Source organism: Sus scrofa, chromosome 1 (assembly GCF_000003025.6).
Source record: "Sus scrofa isolate TJ Tabasco breed Duroc chromosome 1, Sscrofa11.1, whole genome shotgun sequence".
NCBI lineage: Eukaryota > Metazoa > Chordata > Mammalia > Artiodactyla > Suidae > Sus > Sus scrofa.
In genome coordinates, this window is record NC_010443.5 from 257,363,551 (window position 1) to 257,384,364 (window position 20,814).

General features: G+C 42.3%; 1 protein-coding gene across 6 annotated transcripts in view; it reads right to left on the bottom strand.

Annotated features, from left to right (window-relative positions):
• ASTN2 (astrotactin 2) overlaps nucleotides 1–20,814 on the bottom strand; it is a 915,211-nt gene that overhangs the window by 538,085 nt on the left and 356,312 nt on the right. For all 6 annotated transcript variants that reach the window (XM_021074502.1, XM_021074486.1, XM_021074494.1 and 3 more), the window contains one exon: nucleotides 15,835–15,981. In XM_021074502.1, coding sequence (XP_020930161.1) covers nucleotides 15,835–15,981 — 147 coding nt within the window. The remainder of the gene's footprint in view (nucleotides 1–15,834; nucleotides 15,982–20,814) is intronic.

Below are 20,814 nucleotides of genomic sequence, written 5' to 3' on the forward strand. Positions count from 1 at the left end.
GAAGGATGGAGACTGAAAAGGTGACTGGATGGCCAATTTGCTGTCTCACATCATATTTGAGGTATCCAAAATACCTTAAGTACATACTCAGGATCTTATCTGAAGCACGAGGATGGGGAGGGTGTGGAACTGGGTGCTGCGAAAGGCCGACTCAGCAGATTGATTAGGGAGCCTTCTCCTTGTCCGATCATGTGATGTTAGATCATCTTGGATTTCAAAATAAAACTGCAATAGGATCATAATCAAAGTAACAATAGCAAGTATTTCAGACTGTTGCGTTTTTTGAGATTTGTTGTTGTTGCTTTGGTTTGGTTTGGTTTGGTTTTTAGGTCTTGAATAGGTAATGGACTTAAAAACACTCTGTGTTGGATACTGTGACAAAATTTGAAGGCTATCTAGATAGAGGAGAGAGATCTTGCCTACAAGTAGTGTACAGTTCGGTCAGGAGATAACTAGACAGACAGGTACCAAAGAGCATCATCAAGGTCATGATAAAGATGAAACAGAGCTTGGGGCACACAGAGCAGGGCCCCTTGTTTCCCCTGCAAAGTCAAGGTGGCCACATCTGAGCTGAACTTTATTTTTTATTTTTTTTATTTATTTATTTTTTTATTTTCCCACTGTACAGCAAGGGGGTCAGGTTATCCTTAGATGTATACATTGCAGTTACAGTTTTTTCCCCCACCCTTTCTTCTGTTGCGACATGAGTATCTAGACATAGTTCTCAATGCTATTCAGCAGGATCTCCTTGTAAATCTATTCTAGGTTGTGTCTGATAAGCCCAAGCTCCCGATCCCTCCCACTCCCTCCCCCTCCCATCAGGCAACCACAAGTCTCTTCTCCAACTTTAAGTGCGAGAAGGCAGCAGCTGGATGGGGCGGAAGGAAAAAAAGGATTTAGGGAAAAAGAAAGGAATGGTTGTAAAGGACCAAAAAGAGAACCTGGGTCTTTAGGGATACAGTCATTTCATTTGGCAGGAGCGCTAACGAGATGGGAAATGCGCTGAAAATAAGGCTGAAAATATTTTCCTGCTCTCACATTCTGCAATTTAGAAAATTGCCAGGCTGGCTACTTTGCAGCATGGCCATCATGTGCCCTCACCCATGGACCCATGTTCTCTCTCTTGAGGAGGCAGAAGCTGCCATTGTTAATTGATTCCATATTTCAAATGTGACACCAGCTCCGATCACTGGGCCCCTGGGCCTCCCTTCAGGTCTCCACTTCCATGGCAGGCCCCCTGCCCAGCTGATTAATGCTGCATTTGGGTCTCTGCAGGAATGGCCACCACCAGAGCCTTCACACTCACGGGTCATGTCAGCACCTGTGTGGGCGCCAGGACGGATCACGTTCTCCATCCTCCATCCTGGCCTAGATACCATGGTGAGACATCACCTGAAATACTACTGAAATGATTCAAACGTTCAGAAGAGCAGCCTTCAGAGAGCTGGCAAATTAATTTTGCTCACAGAGCACGGTGACATCTCTTACTAATAATTTCCATCCAGGTGGGGATTTGTAAAGGTCCTAAGAGCATGTGTTCTTCAAGTTGCTTGCATTTCTTTCCCCTGCCCCCCCCCTTTTTTCCCCCTACAAACATAACCAGGAGGTGGGCTTCTGATTCTTGATCTCACATAGGAACTCTGGTGCAGAGGGGAATAGTAATAATAACGATCTTCTGGGTGTGTTTACTGCGGCCAGGCGCTTGCATTTAACAACTACTTAAATCCTCACAATCACAGTCTGATTCCTGGTGCATGGAAGTTGCTGTCTTTCAATATGAAGCTATATCACAGGGAAGGGGGAGTTAGGACTTGAACCCACACACCACTGCTATTGGTTTGCCTGCCCTTCCCAGCTTGGCAAAACATGCTCTTATTTTGATGTCTGGGGTCACCAACCTCTAAGGGAGCCCAGGAGGCAGATGCCAAATAGTATTTCTTTGACTCCGTCCCCTCCTCAGCTTCTCCTTGCAATGAGCTGCTAAATTTCCTTGGTCCAGCTTCACAGGACTCCCTTATCTTCACTCTTACTTCTAAAGTTTGTGGTTCAGACATGATCATAAAGACTAAATGGAAGAGCCTCCTGGTAAATTGTGTGCCTTCCCCTTGGCCCCTCAGACCCACCTTCTACATTGTGGTCTGTCAGCCCACACAGATATGCACTGGACCCTGACCAGATACTGGAGATTTCACTGCCACAAGACAACTACAGTCTTTGTCCTTAGGGCTTTAAAGTAGCATATCAGGGGCTATTGTTTCCTAAATCTTAGCTGTGTACCAAGCCCTGTGTGTCAAGTGCTTCATATATAATCACTCCATTGACCTTGGAGGTGGTTTACAGTCACCACCCCCATTTCACAGATTGGCAAACAAAGGTGTAGAGATTAAATAAGCAGCTCAATGCTGCACAGCAAGGGAACACAGACCTGGGTATTAAACCCAGGGAGTGTGAATCTACAGTCCAGATTCTTAACCAAATTAGGTATTAAATAAGCAATTGTAAATGTGCTGAGTACACAAAATAAAAGTTCAGGATCCTTTACTAGGGAGACCTAACTTAGACTAGGAGACTATTATGATGTCAATAAAGACTAGTATTACCAGGTGTTTCCTGCTGGCCAAACGTTCTACTAAATACATATTTTTTTAAGACCACAGCTATGGCATATGGAAGTTCCCAGGCTAGGGGTCAAACCAGAGCTGCAGGTGCCAGCGTACAGCACAGCCACAGCAATACCAGATCCGAGCTGCATCTGCGACCTACGCCGCACCTTGCGGCAATGCCAGATCCTTAACACATTGAGTGAGGCCAGGGATCAAATCTGCATCTTCATGGACATTATGTTGAATTCTTAACCCACTAAACCACAACAGGAACTTCTCTACTAAATAATTGATGGATTTTATCTCATTTAAATTTCCTATGTGGGAGCTATTATGATTATGTCCACTCTCAGATTAAGAAAGATGCTGGAGGGTTAACTAACATTTGCAACATTGTATAACTGTTAGTAATTGATAGACCCAGCATTTGAGCCCAGATAAATCTGACTCTACAGCCTGATTTACCGTATAATTCTGAATTACTATAGTGTATCGTCTTTTGTAAAAACAACTACACTTCCTTGTTTAAAATAAATATCATATGAGATCACTGATATGTGGAATCTAATAGAATTGACAAAACTGAACTTAAAAAACAGAAGTTGACTCAAAGATTTTAAAATCAAATTTATGTTTACAAAAGGGGAAATGTGGGGAGAGGAGGGAAAAATTAGGGGGTTGGGATTGATATATATACACTACTATATATAAAATAGATGAGTAACAAGGACCTACCATATAGAACAGGAAAATTTACTAAACACTTTGTAATAACCTATATGGGAAAAGAATCTGATAAAAATGGATCAATGTATGTGTGTAATTGATTTACTTTGCTTTATGCCTGAAGTTAACAAAATTTGTACATCAACTATATCCAATAAATTAAAAAAAAATCCTTCAGCAACTTCATGACCCCCAACCACCCAACATAGCTCTTCTCATCTGCTCCTCTTATTAGTCTTGCTCAAGACTCATGGAGCTGCAGATACTCTGCATTGCTATCTGCTCTTGCCATACCTTTGTTCATACTGATCTCTTTACCTGGAAAGTCATCCTTCTTGTCCTCACTCTCATCACCTCCAACAGAGCACAGAGTCTCACTTACAATCCCTGCCCATCCAGCTTCCTTCCATGAGACAAATCCAAGGCAAACCACACCCTCTGGCTCCCTGAAGCTTTACCCAGATCTGTCCAGTCAAAAACACTCCAGGTTTTCCCTGCCTGTCTTGCTAACTCTTATCTATATGCCTGGTCCAGATTATGATCTGCCTTTTATTGTTGTCTTTTGTTTTATAGATAACCTCTCACTTTAAATAACATGTATGATCTCTTTGAGGGCATACTTAGCATTTACAGAGAATTTGTTACAGGCTATTTTTTATTACCACTTTCTATTTTAATCTCATTAACACCCTACAAAGTAGAGGTGAAGGGCTGTAGATGGTGAAACTGATGGTTCAGGGAAGTAAGGTGACACGTCCAAGATCCATAGGTAGTAAGTGGAGGAGTGCAGGCTTGAACTGGAGGTTTTCTGTTTCTAAATCTCCTGTTCTTCCCCCTACTTCATGCTTCTTTAGTGCTGATAGTATCTGAGTTAGTTCTAGAGTGTGAGTCTTGGCAGTGAGCGGACATGCAAAGGTGTCAGCTGAGTCTTGTAGGGATTCACTGACAAAGTCCAAATAAGAATCTGGCCGAAAGCAGGGGAGGGAATGTGTAGAAAGTTCATGGGTGGTTCAGGCTCTGGAGGTGATTCCAGCAAAGGGTGACATGCCCAGGGGCTTGAGCAGAGCTTCAGAAAGTTGCTAACACCTGCCAAGAAAACCGAGGCTGTGCAGCTGTGGATATATTTGGCTTAGATAATCCAGAGGGTGGGGGGAAGAAAGCCAAACAGCAAGGCTCTGCTGGGCACCAGAGGCTGAGAGTGGGGAAGGGGGAGGTGGGAGGAATGAGCAGGGGGAGACGGAGAAGCAGGAGGGTTATGCAGGTTTTAATTATTCCTCCCATCTCATCATTTCCTTCTGAATTTGATCTCATCCTCTTGCTGGCTTCCGAGACGTTCAAGGTCCCTTGGTAGCTGAAGCTGGGAGCTGGAGACAAAGAGGCGTCTCTTCCACCATGGCCCAGCTCCCCACCACTTGCTGTTTCATCCTGGCAGCCCTGGGAGCCTGCGGTCCCTGCACAAGCTTGGCTGTGATCCTTCTAAGCTTTCTTCAAATGGCAACGTGTGGGCTGTGGAAGGTTTGCTCAGCTGCCTCTACTCCCCAAATCCTTGCTCGGAGAATGCCTGGCCAGACTGTCCCAAACAAGTTAGAAAACAGAGGACCAGGGATGCTAATGGTATGGTTAAATAAAGACTCCGAGGTCACATACCCTAATGGGATGAGTAAAGGCAGGGCTTTGAACCCCAGTATTTCCCATTCCACTGACAGAATATCAGGCCAAGGAGGAGTTTTAAGTACCATCTTGTTCCCTTTTCCTGCGTTTTACAGCAAAGAAACCAAGGCCCGGAGAAGTAGAGATTAGCCTAAAGTCATGGTGAATTTGTGGCAGAGATAGAACCTGATCTTGTTATCCAATATTTTCTCTGTCTACCACATTCTGTGGCTGCAAATTTGAAATAATTCTGCCGAACCCCTTCCTGCCTGAGTGATGTTCAGGTGGACACGTAAACTCCCTCAGCTTTAGTTTCCCTTAAATTTAAAATGGGTGAGATGCCTGGATCTACTACATGCGGTCATAGAAGTAAATGAAGTGATGATTTGCAAAGCACTCAGCACTGGGGCCTGGCACTTAGCAATGTTCTGTCAATGGTACTTACTCTCAGTGACATGATTATTGCAATCACTGGGAAGCTTGTACAACAGGGTCTATATGGACTCAGTGAAAGTGTGAAAAAGTACTCCTGACCCCTCTGGGAAGCCTGTGTCATCCATCACCCACCTCCAGGTAAGCATCAATGGCTCTAAGGCCCAACTCAGGTAGCTCTTCCCTAAGACATCCCCTTCCTGGCACCACATCCCATGTCCGCCTTGGGGTACATGTCTACCCTTTCCCAGAGCATCTAGTGCAAACCTCATGAAGACTCTTACCACACAGCATTTCATATTTCATCTTCTTGGTAGTGTCTCACTACCATCAAACTGGGGGGGGGGGCGGAGACAGTTTTACCCCTCTTTGCCTTCCAAGCATCCGAGCATGCCACAGAGAAGATGATGTGCTCTATTTGTTGACCACAGGATGGAAGGGAAGAAAACAAGCACTATATATGAATAAGGAAGTGGTGTTTTTATTGATTTTTAACTATTTAACTTCTTCCTTCTGGCTAAGCCTCTCTAAAACTGTACCTTTTACTAACCTGGCCATGCCCACTAAGGTCTCTTTCCAACCTCTTTATTGTCTTAATAAATAATAAAAACGCTGTACAAATAGAAAGGGAGAAACACAGCATTCCCATAATAAGACTTATTCTCACAAGAGGCCAAAGGTGCCCACAATCATCAGCTCCACTAACACTCTTCTTAGGCAAGAAGTGTTAACATTGATTTTGGATGAGAAAAGTAAGAATGGGAAGAGTGAATTAATGTGCCCAAGGTTACAACACTAGAAATCAGAAGAACTGGGAGCAGAACTCACATCCCTGGGCCACAGATCAGGGCACCTAACCTCTGTACCATACTGCCTTTTCTCTCCCAGCCCCAACCACTGCCTCAACCCTACACCGCTTTGTGAACACCAAGCCAACAATGATGGAACATCTAACTCTACAGTCCTAAGCGCCGTCTCACTGAAGCTCCTGCCTGCCATCTCTCCTCCGAGCCAAAAAGTCAAAGTGGCCTTCTGTTCACAACAGCAGAATGGAATTATTAGTGGGAATAAATTTAATTCCCCTACCCCTTGCAACCATCCTCTGCCCCCAGCTCCTACTGGTATGTTTTTGGACTTGATCTGCTATCAAAACATGGAAATTAGTCGCCAATTTTGGATGTCAAACTCAGTTATCCCTTTTGTTAAGAAGGGAAATTAGTAACAATTCATCCTGGTCAGAAGCCAAGCTAGCATCTTAGCACAGTGTCATTAAAAGTCCCAACCCAACTGGCTACTGTGATATTTTTAAAAGCTTGAACATGTTTGGCTGTTTAGAATGGTTTTCCAGGGTTTGTTTCCCTCAAACCCCTTGTCACTTTTAACCTGGGGATCAGTTACTATTTAAGGAGGAAATGGCTTAAAGCCATTTTTCTCCTTCCATGTTTTTGTGGATTTAGAATTTCCTAATGAAGAGCTGTGAGGGGAAAAAAAAAAAAAAAAAAAGATTCCACTCTAGGGCCTATCCGTAGCCCCCAGAACCAGCTCCAGGCCATTGCTAAGCAAGTTGTCCATTAAGTCCAAGAAGAGGGAGAAGGGAAAAAAAGTTTTCACAGTTTATAATTATATTACCAGTTTCATTACAGATCTCATTTGAATTCTGACTGAAACCTAGCTTTGCCTTCTCCCGCACTCTCTCACATATAGTTATTAAATCTGGGTTGGAGTTCAACCTATTCTTCCTGATTTCAGCATATTAATATGGTTTATTGGTATTTCATTGCCACCTCCCCCCTGAGTGTTCTGAATCTCAGCTCAATTTATATTTTCCCCTCTTCCTGAGCTCTGGGATAAAGCTTGTTTCACTTTGGTGTTGAGGGAGGGGAGAGATGTGAGTTTGATTGGAGTTTCTTATCTTTGGGGATGGGAATAAAAACCCTGGGGATTGGAGTCAATCATAAGACGAGGAGGCAGCCTCAGATTTCTTGCACTGTCATTCACCCAGAATGTATCTTCTTAGGGCAGCTGGATGCACCTGCCAGCCCTTTCTCCCTTCGTTCATTTCACAGTCATAATTATTTTATGTATCTACTGAGTCAGAGCCTTCGTTAGGCTTCACAATAATTTAGGACACGAATAAACTGTGGCTTTGTCCTTGAGGAAATTTAAGTCTAGCGATGAAGATCACTTTGCATTTATTTATTCATCTTCATTTAACCAAAGCTTTTGGGGGTCACCAACTCTGCTTTGGATGCTGTCCCAGGTTCTGAATATAATGTGTAAAACAAACAAGTATGATCTCTATCCTTATGAAGCTCACAACCAAGTGGGAGAGCCCAACATTAACTAGATAGGAATATAATTATAAACAGAAATATGTGCAACCAAGGAATAGAGCAAGACTCAAGGAGAAAGAATATTATGGGCTAAAAGAGACTGGGATATGAAAAAGGAAGGTTTAACCCTGGAGGTCAAATAGAATTTGCCCTGAGGAAACTAAGGAGGGGGGGAGAAATTTTCAGACATGTGCAAAGGCCCTGAGGCAGGAGACAGCCACGGATAGCTAAGAAAAAAGCCATGTAGAGAGAGTGATATGAGGTGAAGCTAGAGAGGCAGGCAGGTGTTTGATATTGGTGTTACTTAAAGCCCATGTTGAAGAGTTCAGTCTTTATAACAAGTACAGTAAGAAGTACCTGAACAGTTTTATGGGAAGATGTGAAATGCTGAGATTTTTCATTTTAAACATTTTTTCATTTCATTTTATGATGTTGAGAAAAGATTGGAAGAAGGTCCAGTTTTAATGCAGGAGCTAGTTCTTAGGACTACAGCAGGTGTTCCAGTGACACATACACAACACCAATGGCGGTAGAAGGTAGACTGTGAGGTTGTTAAAAAGGTGCAAATATAGTTCTATGATGTTTCAAGGAAGGAGAGATTATTTCTGACAGGTGTTTTCTTTGAAGAAGTTTTGAGTTTTGGTTAAAGAAGGTTTTCTGATGAAAGGAGGACATTTAGTTAGGTCTTAGAGATGGGTGGGGTTGGTGCAATACATAGAATAAGGAAGGGTACTCATGAAAGAGAGCATACTTAAGCAAACATAGAGGGGGAGGCAGATACAACATAAGGTGGCCTAGGTGTCTAAATGGCATTAAATGTATGCAAAGGACTTAAGGACAGAAAAGGCACAGGTCATAGTGCAGGGCACTTTTACACCTGAACGCGTTCCAGGGTACTCAAAGCTCTGAACTAAAATCTAAGCTTTTTTTTTTTTTTTTTTGTCTTTTTGCCTTTTCTAGGGCCGCTCCCGTGGCATATGGAGGTTCCTAGGCTAGGGGTCAAATTGGAGCTGTAGCCGCCTGCCTACGCCAGAGCCACAGCAACGTGGAATCCAAGCCATGTCTGCAACCTACACCACAGCTCACAGCAACCCGGATCCTTAACCCACTGAGCAAGGCCAGGGATCAAACTCACAACCTCATGGTTCCTAGTCAGATTTGTTAACCACTGAGCCACGATGGGAACTCCAAATCTGAGCATTTTAAAACAAAGCTCTGGATGACTCCACAGAGGAAGATATCTAAGGAACTACTCATTTTTTTAGACAAGCTGCTTGGCGGTTTGTGGCTAAGAAATCACCTTCAGTATGATGTAATTTTCACTTCCAAGAGTTGAAAACACTCCTCCCATGTATTCAAATCACAGCAAACTTGCTCTGAATTCAATTATGAACCTCATTCCTCATTAATGGCTCAGCCACACGTTAGCATACTCTCTTGGGTTGAAAGACATAAAGTGGGGGCACAAGTAAATAAATGTAGAACAAGAGTCATTGTACATAATTTTGTGTTCAAAAGCAGCTACACATGTGGCATATTAATGAAACAGGCTGTCCTAATGATGAACATTTCTGCTTGATGATTTCATAATCCCCAGCTCTTCAGCCATAGGGACCAGAGACGACTTGAATACCACCCTAGTCCAACCCAAAAGTCAATTCTAACACATCAACTTGACCTTAACAAACAGACATTCTGGGATCACTATTTATGTAATGAGAATAACAACATAAAATAAACAGTGTGTGTCTGTGTGTGTCTGTGTGTGTCTGTCTGTCTGTGTATGGGGCAGCATATTTAGCCAAAGTGTTCAAGAGACATCCTTAGCCATCACCCATTCCTGAGTCTCAATCCTTTTCTAAGCCTAGGCAAAGAACAGGTGACACTCAGATGAGCTAGTAAAGAATAAGCAAACATACTCTAAAGGTCTCAAAATGCTAACAGTTTAAAAATTTATATTTTGATAAAATGGCTCTGAACCAAAATATTATGTACCCCAGGCGAACACATTCCTTTGCTTTTCTTCTATGGCTCCATAGAAATGTGGTTATCTATTTTCAGGAAATTCCCTATGATGGGGAACTCATTACCTTGCAGTGACCCCCTTCTAATATTAAAAAAAAAATGCCATCACAACTACTAACATATATACAATTTATTGAGCCATTACTAGGTCTCAGGTACTGAGCTAAAAGCTTTATGAGCATTATTTCATTTATTCTCAATAACTATGAAATAAGCACTGCCATTATCACCACTTTATAGATCCTGAGACTAAAGCTTAGAAAGTGAAGACATGTTGAGACTAAGGTTCAATCTTCTATATCTGACCACCCTCTTCACCCACGTAGTTCTCATTTTGCTTCTTGGGGACTTCCAGAACAAGCCTGCTCCCTTTTCAAGACAAGTGATGATTATCATGGTCATTTTTGTGGGGCCATGGCACAGGGGAGAAGCTTGGATGAGAGGCTCAGGTAGACTTGGGCTTTCATTTCTTTCTTCACTTCTGTGTGTGAATCTGGCCAAATCACTTAATATCTCTAAAACTTACCTTCCATGTGTTGTGAAATAAGGATGTTAAATCCTGCTTCACAGTTCTGCTATAAGAATTGACTTAGCATCTCTATGTAAAGTCTTCTGAACACTGCCATGGTCATAACAGATATGCTCAATAATACTAAGCTCATTTATTGTTTGAATTACTTTAACACTTATTAGAGAATGATTCTCCTCCACCCTTTCCTTAAAAGATCCTTAGGTAATCAATGTTTTCCCAACCTCCTGACTCTAATTCGTCTACTTTGAATGCCTTCCAATAGATCATTCACCTTCTTAAAGTACAACAACCAGAACAAAATAGAACAGAGAACTCTAGGGGTAGCGTTATCTATCTAAAGAGGAACCATTTCACCCACTTAATCTAAATAGCGTATTCCTTTAAAAGTTGTCTCTTCTACTAGCTTACAGTAGGGCCATAATATTGGGTGAATATATCCTGACACACCCTGGGAGCCTCAAGGGACGAACAAATGAACATCTCAACTCATACAAGTGTTTAATGTTAACTGATACCATTCCTCAATAATGCTACTGGCATGGCAATTTGGATAAAGCTCAAATCCATATGGTAAGAGCTGATTTCTTATAATACTAATAGTGGAACATTTACATGGTATTTGGTGCTATGGACAGTCACTGGAATGGTACCATGAGGCAGCTCCATTACCATGGCTTTGACCAAGTCAAAGGTGAAAGAAACCAAAACTCCTTATCAGGGTTCCAAGATGTCTCAAGGAGTTATTAATCTGTTAGATGAAAGGAAAGTAACACCAAGATAGAGATGCAGTTCTCAAACTTCTGTTACGGGATCGCCTCAAGTCTTGTTAACAATATTACTACTTGGGCTCCACTCCTAGACAACATGATATCATATGTCTGGAATCATCAGCCCAGAGAACACAAATGTAGATCATTTATAGGCCACAGTTAAAAAAACAAATGCCAAATTCAGTAAATCTGGACACAAACTTGGCCCATCTCTTTGATACGTGCTTAGCAGAGCAAAAAGCCACCGATGGCTTTGAGAAGGCTGAGACAAAGGAAGGAATGATATTTGCCAAGGCTTGGATGGGGACTCTGTTAGTATTTACTGCTCTTGCCAGCTGGGCTCTGGACAAGTTCTATATCATGCTGACCTTTCCTTGTAATGGGCAGTAAGCATCAAGTACAACTATGTCATAACACAAGTGCAGAATTCATTTTCTTCCTAAAGATCGAACCCATTACTCAGCCACCTTTAATACTTCAGCACCATGGACAGCCCAATGCACTAGGCTGGCTGAGCTCTTGTCTACTAAGGGCTGGCAGGTTAAAGTTCATGGGGGAGGATGAGACAGGTCAGAGCTGCCTTGGCCATGGTCCTTGGGTGGCCTTGTCTCAATGGGTTTCCTCCTATTTGACAGGGGCTGTTCTTATCCTGATAATGTTGCTCTTTATAACTCAGCCAGTGGCCTTGGGTGGGTGCCTGTATTTTGATCTGGATGTACCAATATATGTAAAAAAAATCATTGAATCATACCCATGCAATTTGCATTCTTTATCAATGTTGTATCTTAATGCATATATAAATGTGAATGTCAAGTTATAATAAGGGTTCAAGGAAATAGGCACCATCACTTCCCCTCCTGTCTCCTGTCTCCTTGCACTCTCATATCTCCAGAAATCAGACCTAGAAACTCACTAAGTCTATATTTGTTAGATCATGCTCCACCCCCAGGGGAAGCTAGATTCTACACATTTTCAAGTCCTCATTTCTTTATCTGTCAAATGGGGATAATAAAGATCACTTTGGGAGTCCTCATGTGGACTAGTGGTTAAGGATCCAGAATTGTCACACCTGCCCTGGGAATTTCTGCATGCCTTGGGTGCAGCCACCAAAAAATAAAAAAAAAATTAAAAAAAAGACTTTAAAGACTTGCTGGGAGAATGAAGACATGTTGGGAGAATGGAATGATCGATGCACAAAGATTATCCACCCACAAGAGGCAATGGGATTGTGCTGTAGAAGGTCTGCCTGGTAAGAACGATTAGACAACTTTCCACCTTACTTCAGGTAGTGGATGTCCTCTGGATTCCTACTGGTCCTCAGAAGATTGAGGGTCTTCAAGTGTTAATGTCTTCCACTGGGGATCACTTCCATGGGCTAGGGGTTTGGGGAGCTCACGACGGATTTCTTGTTCCATTTTCCTGAGACTAGCTACTCTTGTCTATATCCTATCCTTCTTGTTCTAACATGGTCCAGCTTCTGATGTCTCTTACTTTATGGATCATCTTAGCAGTAAGTGTAATGACAACTGTTATTTATTAAGCCATCACAATGCTTTAGATACTCTATTGGTATTTCATACATATGGTATCATTCAAGCTTTTCAAAATAATCCCCATATTATAGATGAGAAAAATGAGACTCAGGGAGCTTAACAGATACCTCTGTGTTTCACAGCACCTCAGCAATAGAACAGAGATTGGTACCCAAACATCTCATTTTAAAGGATATATTCCTTATCGGAGTATTGTAACATGTGAGGGAAGAGGGTTCCATTATGGCTTGAGACTGAGACCCTTTGGGCTAAGTCCTCCTAACATTACCTGCTCTGTTTATTACATTGTGTCTCTGATATGTGCACACTACATAGTTATTTCCAATTTTTTAAATTTCTATGCACTCTTTGCCTTGGTTTTCCTTTACTCAGTCTCCCTTTTCTGCTTAGAGATCCAGTAAAAGAATCCTGCAAAACTTCCCATGATTTCTGCTTTATTTGGAGCCCATTCATTCAACATTTACTGAGCATCTACTATGGGCCAAGCAGTGTGTTTGTCACAAGGGATAATCTTTGCCTTCACAGAGATTCCAGTCTAGAGGCAGAAACAGACTTTACATGTACTTGTGGAGTTTTAAGTTTATGATTGAGGTCAGAGTAGGAATTATCAAGAAAGGGCACCTTTTAATTCATCACACTTTTGTCTATCCTTCGATGCCATCACAATAGTTCTGCTGTTGTTTTGGGTGATCCTATGATTTTTCTATTTTTCAACTACATGCTATCTAAAAAACTGATAAATATGGAATTGTAGGCTTTACAATAATCCTATAGGTAGGTTTACCATCATTCCCATTTTAAAGATGCAGAGACTGAGACTCAGAGCGGTAACTCACTTGGCTACAGAAGTGGCAGGTAACAGGATAAGTATTTGAATTTATATTTGTATTATCCTACAGTCTCTGCTCTTAGCCATTAAACTATTTATCATGTTTTTTTTGTTTTTGTTTTTGTTTTTTGTTTTTTGGGGGGTTTTTTTTGGTTTTTTTTTTTTTTTTGGTCTTTCTGCCATTTTCTAGGGCTGTTCCCATGGCATATGGAGGTTCCCAGGCTAGGGGTCTAATAGGAGTTGTAGCCGCCAGCCTATGCCAGAGCCACAGCAACTCAGGATCTGAGCCATGTCTGCGACCTACCCCACAGCTCATAGCAACTCAGGATCCTTAACCCACTGAGCAAGGCCAGGGACCGAACCTGTAACCTCCTGGTTCCGAGTTGGATTCGTTAACAACTGAGCTGCGACAGGAACTCCTATTTATCATGATTTTGAGCACATTACTCAGCCTCTCAGGAGTTCCATCTCTACAGGCCTGACAATAAATGTTCAAAATTGGAATGTCTCTAAGACCTAACATCCTACAGTTAATGCATAGTGAATGGTAGTGATGAAAGATAAGTTCGCATGCCTTCAGTGGTGGCCAACATTTGCCTTATTGGTTTCCCAAGCTCACTGTGCATCATTCTTACTCTCTTTTCCTATGTTCCAACCAGCCTGTTTCTGACAATTTCTTCAGTCCCAAGCTCCATAAACCTACGAGCCTTGCTACTTTGGTAAATTGTGTTTCTTCTACATCCCTCCACTAACCCTCTGCTGTTCTAAATGTATTTGCATATTCTCCTGTCTTCTGGGCACACATATGAGTTGATAGGGATGAACCCAAAGTCTTGTGCTTACGTCACAAAATCAACTGAGTGTATATAAGATGAGAAATACCAAACTTATCTGCAGTTCAACTGAAAAACAAGAATAAAAATAAAATATAAAATTAACTAGTCAATGTAACACAAAAGAAATAGACTCACAGAGAACAAATGAATGGTTACCAGAAAGGAAAGGGAAGTGGGTATGGGCAAATGGGGCAGGAGATTAAGGGGTACAAACTACTACATATAAAATAAATCAGCTTCAAGGATATATAGTATGCCACAGGGAGCTGAGCCAATATTTTACAATAGCTATAAAAAAAAGGAATATAACTTTTAAAAATTGTGAACCACTATGCTGTACATCTGAAACTTACATAACTTTGCAATCAACTATGCTTCCATAAAAAAAATTTTTAAATGCTTTTTCAAAGTAGGGGCTAGTTCACGATGGTGATGTAGGAGCAATCACGGGATGCTTTAACAGAAATCTAGATGTTTCAGAGAAAGGTGAAAGACCCACTCTGGAAAGAAGATGCAGAAGAGGTGCTAAGTTCTACATTTTGTAACTTAAAAATCAAAGATAAAATTGAGCTGCATCAAGATAAGGCTAACAAATATGGAATAAGGATCTCAAAAACATTCAAGGCATATCTAATCAGAAAAAGATTTTAAAAATAATAATGGTACTAATATGGTGCTAAGATGTCAGAAGGGGGTTACCCGGACAGTCAGGGGCGCTCACCTGGACAGAGTGTAAAGAAGCTGAAGGCACTGGAAACACTTTCTAGTTTGATCTGGGTGAACTCATGTAAAAATTCATTAAGCTGCATACTTAATACGTCTTCTTGATTGTATAGATGATAACTTCCAATATATTTAAAAGAATAATGCTAAGCGTTTGGACAAGTGTAAGGGGGAAGCAGGTGCCATCACATCCTGCTGGGGTAGGTAAACTGGCACAATTTTTCTGGAGGGCACTTTAGCAATTCATATCAAGCATCTCTATCAGTTTCTTGGACCATGATTTGTGCATGAGTATAGTGACTCCAGTGTCTCATTAATTCAAATTAATTGGGTGAAGAGTAAATGGCAGAATAGAACATGCTTGTAAAGTACATTTACAGGGAATGAGATATGACTACAATCCAGGACATCCAGGAAATTCCAACAAAGCTCATATAGCCTTCTCCGTCATATTTTTTTGATGAGCAAAGACTATCTCTTGAGGGGGGATATTTTTAGTTAGGAATTGGGTGCATAAGCATAGTAAGAAATACTAGGTTTTCTGAAGTAGCCCCATCTTTCTGCACTCATATTTGAATTCTTTCTTTATTAATGAACCTTATTTTTGCCCTTGGAATAAAAGAAGTCTTTAGTTCCATTCAAGTAGTCTAATATTAGAAGTGAAAAAGACCTCTTTCAAGGTCTTTGGATGCTTCCTCTCTCTCCCCACCCCCTCTCTCTGGTAAATCATTCTGAGGTTAGGCCATGCATTGGGATTACTTGGCCAGGCAGGGGTACAAGGTGACAAGGAGGTGTGAGGCATCTCCGATGCTTGGTCCTTACCGTCTGCAATGAAGTGCTCGGGCACGTGCAGAGTCACCTTCACAGTGAGTGGACAGGACATCTGACTGCCACACACCATAGCCAGGATGCAGGAGCTCACGGCGATCAGTGTCAGGGCCGTCTTGTTCACTGGACTTTTCAGCAAACCTAATAACACAAACACATACAAAGACACAGAGGTCCATGAGGTGAGGCAATAGGAAAAGCACGGAATTTGGGAATCCTGTTATTGTCCAAATGGGAAGCTGGAAAAAGAAACCACATTTTCCAATTTCTGTGCTTGCAGGGACATCTCAGTGGTTCCTTTTTGAGTCTTTGGTTAACTCTCTGCAAAATGGGCTTATCCCTTCTGGTGTAGATGAAAAAAGACAAACTTCCTCAAAATTGTGGCAATTCTCGCTCCTCTCCTCTCAATCAGGCTGCTCATTTTTGATCATAATTAGATGACATTAAACTTTTTACTCACTTTAGAAGCAATGGAGAGGACACCATGGTGTTGAATAGATAGGGCCTAGGAAAAAGAGCATGAGCTGTGGAGTTTGACAATCTTGGGTTTGAATTTGGGTTTTAGTCCTCATTGGCTGTGTGACCTGTTTCATTCTCTGAGCCTCAGTTTTCTTACGTGTACAAAGAGGATAATTATGAACAGCTCACAGGCTGTTGAGATGATTATGTGGCATTGTGTATATACAATGCCTATCACCTAGAAGGATTTCACAGTCTGTTAGGGCTTCATCAGTTCAAATTAATTTCCTCAGCATTGATTGGTGACCTGCTTTGTGACACACACATAAAGAATAAGAAAGTTCTTGCTCCTCAGGAGCTTACAGGCCGGGGGCAAAGGCAGGCTTATCCACAGAGAATTAGAATCCAAAGCAAGTAGTACTAAGAGCTAGTAGTGAGGGCATAGGATGGGGAAGGGAGCTTTGTCTGGAGAGACAATTTCATGAATGCAGTAGAATGAGGAGATTGGATCTTCATGGCAAAGAGAGCACTGGGCCAGCAAAGAAATTCTAAGGACTACGTCCTGAGGCCCCCCTGGATCTCATTCTAGGCTTTGCTATTCACATCTAATTTCAAGGCTTTGACTGGCGTTTTTATTTTTATTATTTTTTATTTTTTGTCTCTTTAAGGCCGCACCCGTGGCATATAGAGGTTCCCAGGCTAGGGGTCCAATCAGAGCTGCAGCCGCTGGCTTATACCACAGCCACAGCAATGTGGGATCCAAGCTGTGTCTGCGACCTACACCACAGCTCAAGGCAATGCCGGGTCCTTAACCCACTGAGCGAGGCCAGGGATGGAACTTGCATCCTCATGGATGCTAGTCAAGTTCATTAACTGCTGAGCCATGATGGGAACTCCTAGCATTTTTAGAGCAATGCTTTCAAAATTTCTATTATCCACTGTGTCCTCATTTGGGACAAAGCTTTACACCCAAACCTCCTGGATATCTCTATATGGATATCAGGGGCATGACAAAACAACACATTCAAAACTGGATACATTATCTTCTGCTTAAAGCCTCCTCCTCCTGGGCTCCCCAAAGTATTGAAAGCACCACCATTTAAACTGAAATGTAGATGTCATCTTCCAGTCTTCTGTCTTCCTCTTCCACGGCACCTAAATAGCACACAATCCTGTGTATTTTATGCCCTTAGTATCTTCCCTCTTTCTGCTCATCTCTTCTATTGTGTTTGCTTAGAGAGACATGTGAGCACATCCTCCCATCTCACTCCCTGGTGGAACACCTTGAGCTGTTATACTGCCTCTGGCCACAGGATGTGGTCCATGCTGATTAGCCTGGCACCTGCAGCCTTCACGGTGGGTCTCTACCCTCACACCTCCTACTGCTCTCTCCTACCCAGCCCAGGGGCTGGCAGAGCTGCAATACTGCAGTGCTGCCACAGTGAGCGCTCTACATCAGGTTGGTATTAGCAAAGGAGTTATTTTCTGTAGAAATCCCCTTGTTTCCATGTCTCCCATCAGTCAGTGAGATTTATTATAAATTAATTTATAGTTAATTAATTATAAATCCGCTAGGGAGGCACACTGCCTATATTTGTTGTGTTTCCTAAAATTCTCTTATTCAAACGCTAGAGACTAGTAACGATAGTAAACTCCTTGAGGGCAGGCACTGTGTGTTTTCCTCACCACTGTATCCCAAGGTCTGGCACAGTGTCTGGCATGTGGTAACATCTCAATAAATGCATCATAACTTCCAGAAGTGATAATAACAATATTAGCAACCAGACACAGGCACTGAGCTATCAAAAGGCATGTCAACCAAACACAACCAACGTGGCCAAAGGGATGGATCCTAATGGAACAAGTGCCCTTGACAGCTCACTTTGGGATTTTTGTATGGATATCTCTTTTTCTTAATAAACAGTGAGCTGCTTGAGGGAAGGGATCCTATCTTCACCATCTTTATGACTCTCCTGCCAAGTTCACTGCTTGGTACCTGGAAACTGCTTAATTTAAGAATAGGGGCTTTGTCTTTACTGCCAGTCTTAGAACAAGGCATAGCCTATGGTAGGGACAACTTAAATATTTGTGATTGTTACGGCTGGTGAATATTAGTTAAACTGAGAAGCAGTTAAGATAAAAGATGGTTTTGGGGTCAGAAGATGGGAAATCTCTAAACTGAAAATGACCACATAAAAAAAGGAACATGTTTTCTCTCTCATCTGGGAGCCACAGAAGCTGTTTCAAACTCTGAGGATATCAATAGTTTTGTAACGGAATAGCAGAAGCAAGCTAACATCAGTGTTTTCTACCAGAAAGGGTATGGACCAGGGTTGGTGCCTGTCATTGGTCTTTCCTAAAAATATCAACATATTACTCCCAGCCTAGATATGTAACTAACACACACACACACAGACACACAGACACACACACACACTCCCAGATAACAGTTAGCAGCACTGAGTTTCCACTCTAGACTCTGTGGGTTCTGTGATGATGGAAAGAACATGTAAAGATGAGACCACCATGAAGAAACTCTTGGGAAGCTAACCCAGGTCCAGAGTGTGAGATGTGAAAAGTGGTTAGAGGCACCTGACATTGGTGAGGTGGATACCCTGGATGGGTAACAGCGCCCTGCGAGTCCCTGAGAAGGCATTTGTTGCAGCAGAAACGCAAGTTATTAAGACAACCCTTTTGCCAATTAACAAACTGCCAAAGATACCACCCATGCTCCACAGGGCTGATTTCTGGTTAGGAGAAGAGGGTTGGGGGGCAGCAGTGGGATTGCTCAAACTAGCTGCCTGGGTTCATGCTGTGCTAACCGTATTCCCTACATCATTTAAATCTTCACAGTAATCCAGGGTCTTTGGGAGTCAGTGGGGTAGAGAGTGAAGTCACATAAGCTCTTTGGCCCTTAGTTTTATCATCTGGAGAATAGAAATAAAACAACAGGAGTTCATGCCGTGGCTCAGTGATTAACGAATCCGACTAGGAATCATGAGGTTGTGGGTTTGATCCCTGGCCTTGCTCAGTGGGCTAAGGATCCGGCGTTGACGTGAGCTGTGGTGTAGGAGATGTGGCTCAGATCCTGCATTGCTGTGACTCTGGCATAGGCCGGCAGCTACAGGTCTGATTTGACCCCTAGCCCAGGAACCTCATACGCAGAGGGAGCGGCCCTGGAAATGGCAAAAAGGCCAAAAAAAATTAAAAAATAAAAAATAAAAAATCAAAGAAAGAAAACAACAGAACCTTTAAGACTTAAATAAGACAACAAATGTCAATGCCCAGTACAGTTGCTGATGTAGTGCAGGTCCTTGGTAAGTGAGCATTTCCAAGCCAGATATTGGTATGTATCTCATAATTAATGGCAGAAACCAGGACTTATTCACCTCTTTGTCCAACCCATTATCAGAACATACTAGGAACTGAATTATTCTTTAGAGAAACTGAAGGCACACAGAGTGGAGAGTGAAGGACGAGTTTTAAGAAGCAGAAGGGAGTGGAAGAGAGAATGCAAATGAACGGCATCCTGGGGGAGCCATTTACTCAGAGAAGGCCTGAAACACCACAGTTGTCTCTAAAGTCCAGGAAGAAGAAAGCACACAGGTCAAGTCTGCACTCAGGCCAGATGCCCGTGGAGCAGCTGCTAGAGCTTGGGGCGTTGCCATGGAAACTGGACCTGGCAGAAACTTCACAGTGGGACTCAAAGAGAGGTGACTTTTTAAGAGTTCATGGCCTAGGGAACTGATCATCAGCACTTATCTCTGAGTAGGGGCTGTAGACAGCGCCAAGGTAGAAACTGTCTATCCCATAATACCCAACCCCTCCTCGTCCAGCTTTACTGCATTGCAGGAAGCAGAGACAGGGAACGGGACTTCCATTTGTCGGCTACTAACTAGAATCCAGGCACTACACCTAACACTTACATTCATCCATCTATCCAACCAATTTTTACTGAACATCAACTCTTCCCCCACAGTATCCTGGGAACAGGGGAAAGGATAGCTAACAAAATAGTCAATGCCCTTGAAGCTTACATTTTAGAGGAGGAGATTTATCTCATTTAAGCCTTACAGCAAACTGTCAATACTGTCTCTGTTTTGCACAGGAACAAAGGAGTAGAGCAATAAAATGACTTTCCTAAGGTCACTCAGTCTGTAGGTAGCAGAGTTGGGATTAGAACCATCTCTTTCTATTGTCCCCCCCCCAACACCATTATACTACCTCCCACCTCACCACAGAATAAGGGTCCCAGGATGGCCTCATGTAGTCACAGAAAGAACATGGCTTTGAAGCCAAACATGCCTATGTTCAAATCCTGGCTCAACCACAAAATTACACATGACCCTTGCCCACTGACCTATCTCTAAGAAGATAAAATGTCTCCATCTGAAAAAATGAGAACAGTGATCTTTCGGAGCTGATATGCAGACAAAATAAGATGATGCACAGAATCAGTAAAAAAACAAAAACAAAAACCACCTCAATAAATGGTAGTTCCAGATCATAGCATGA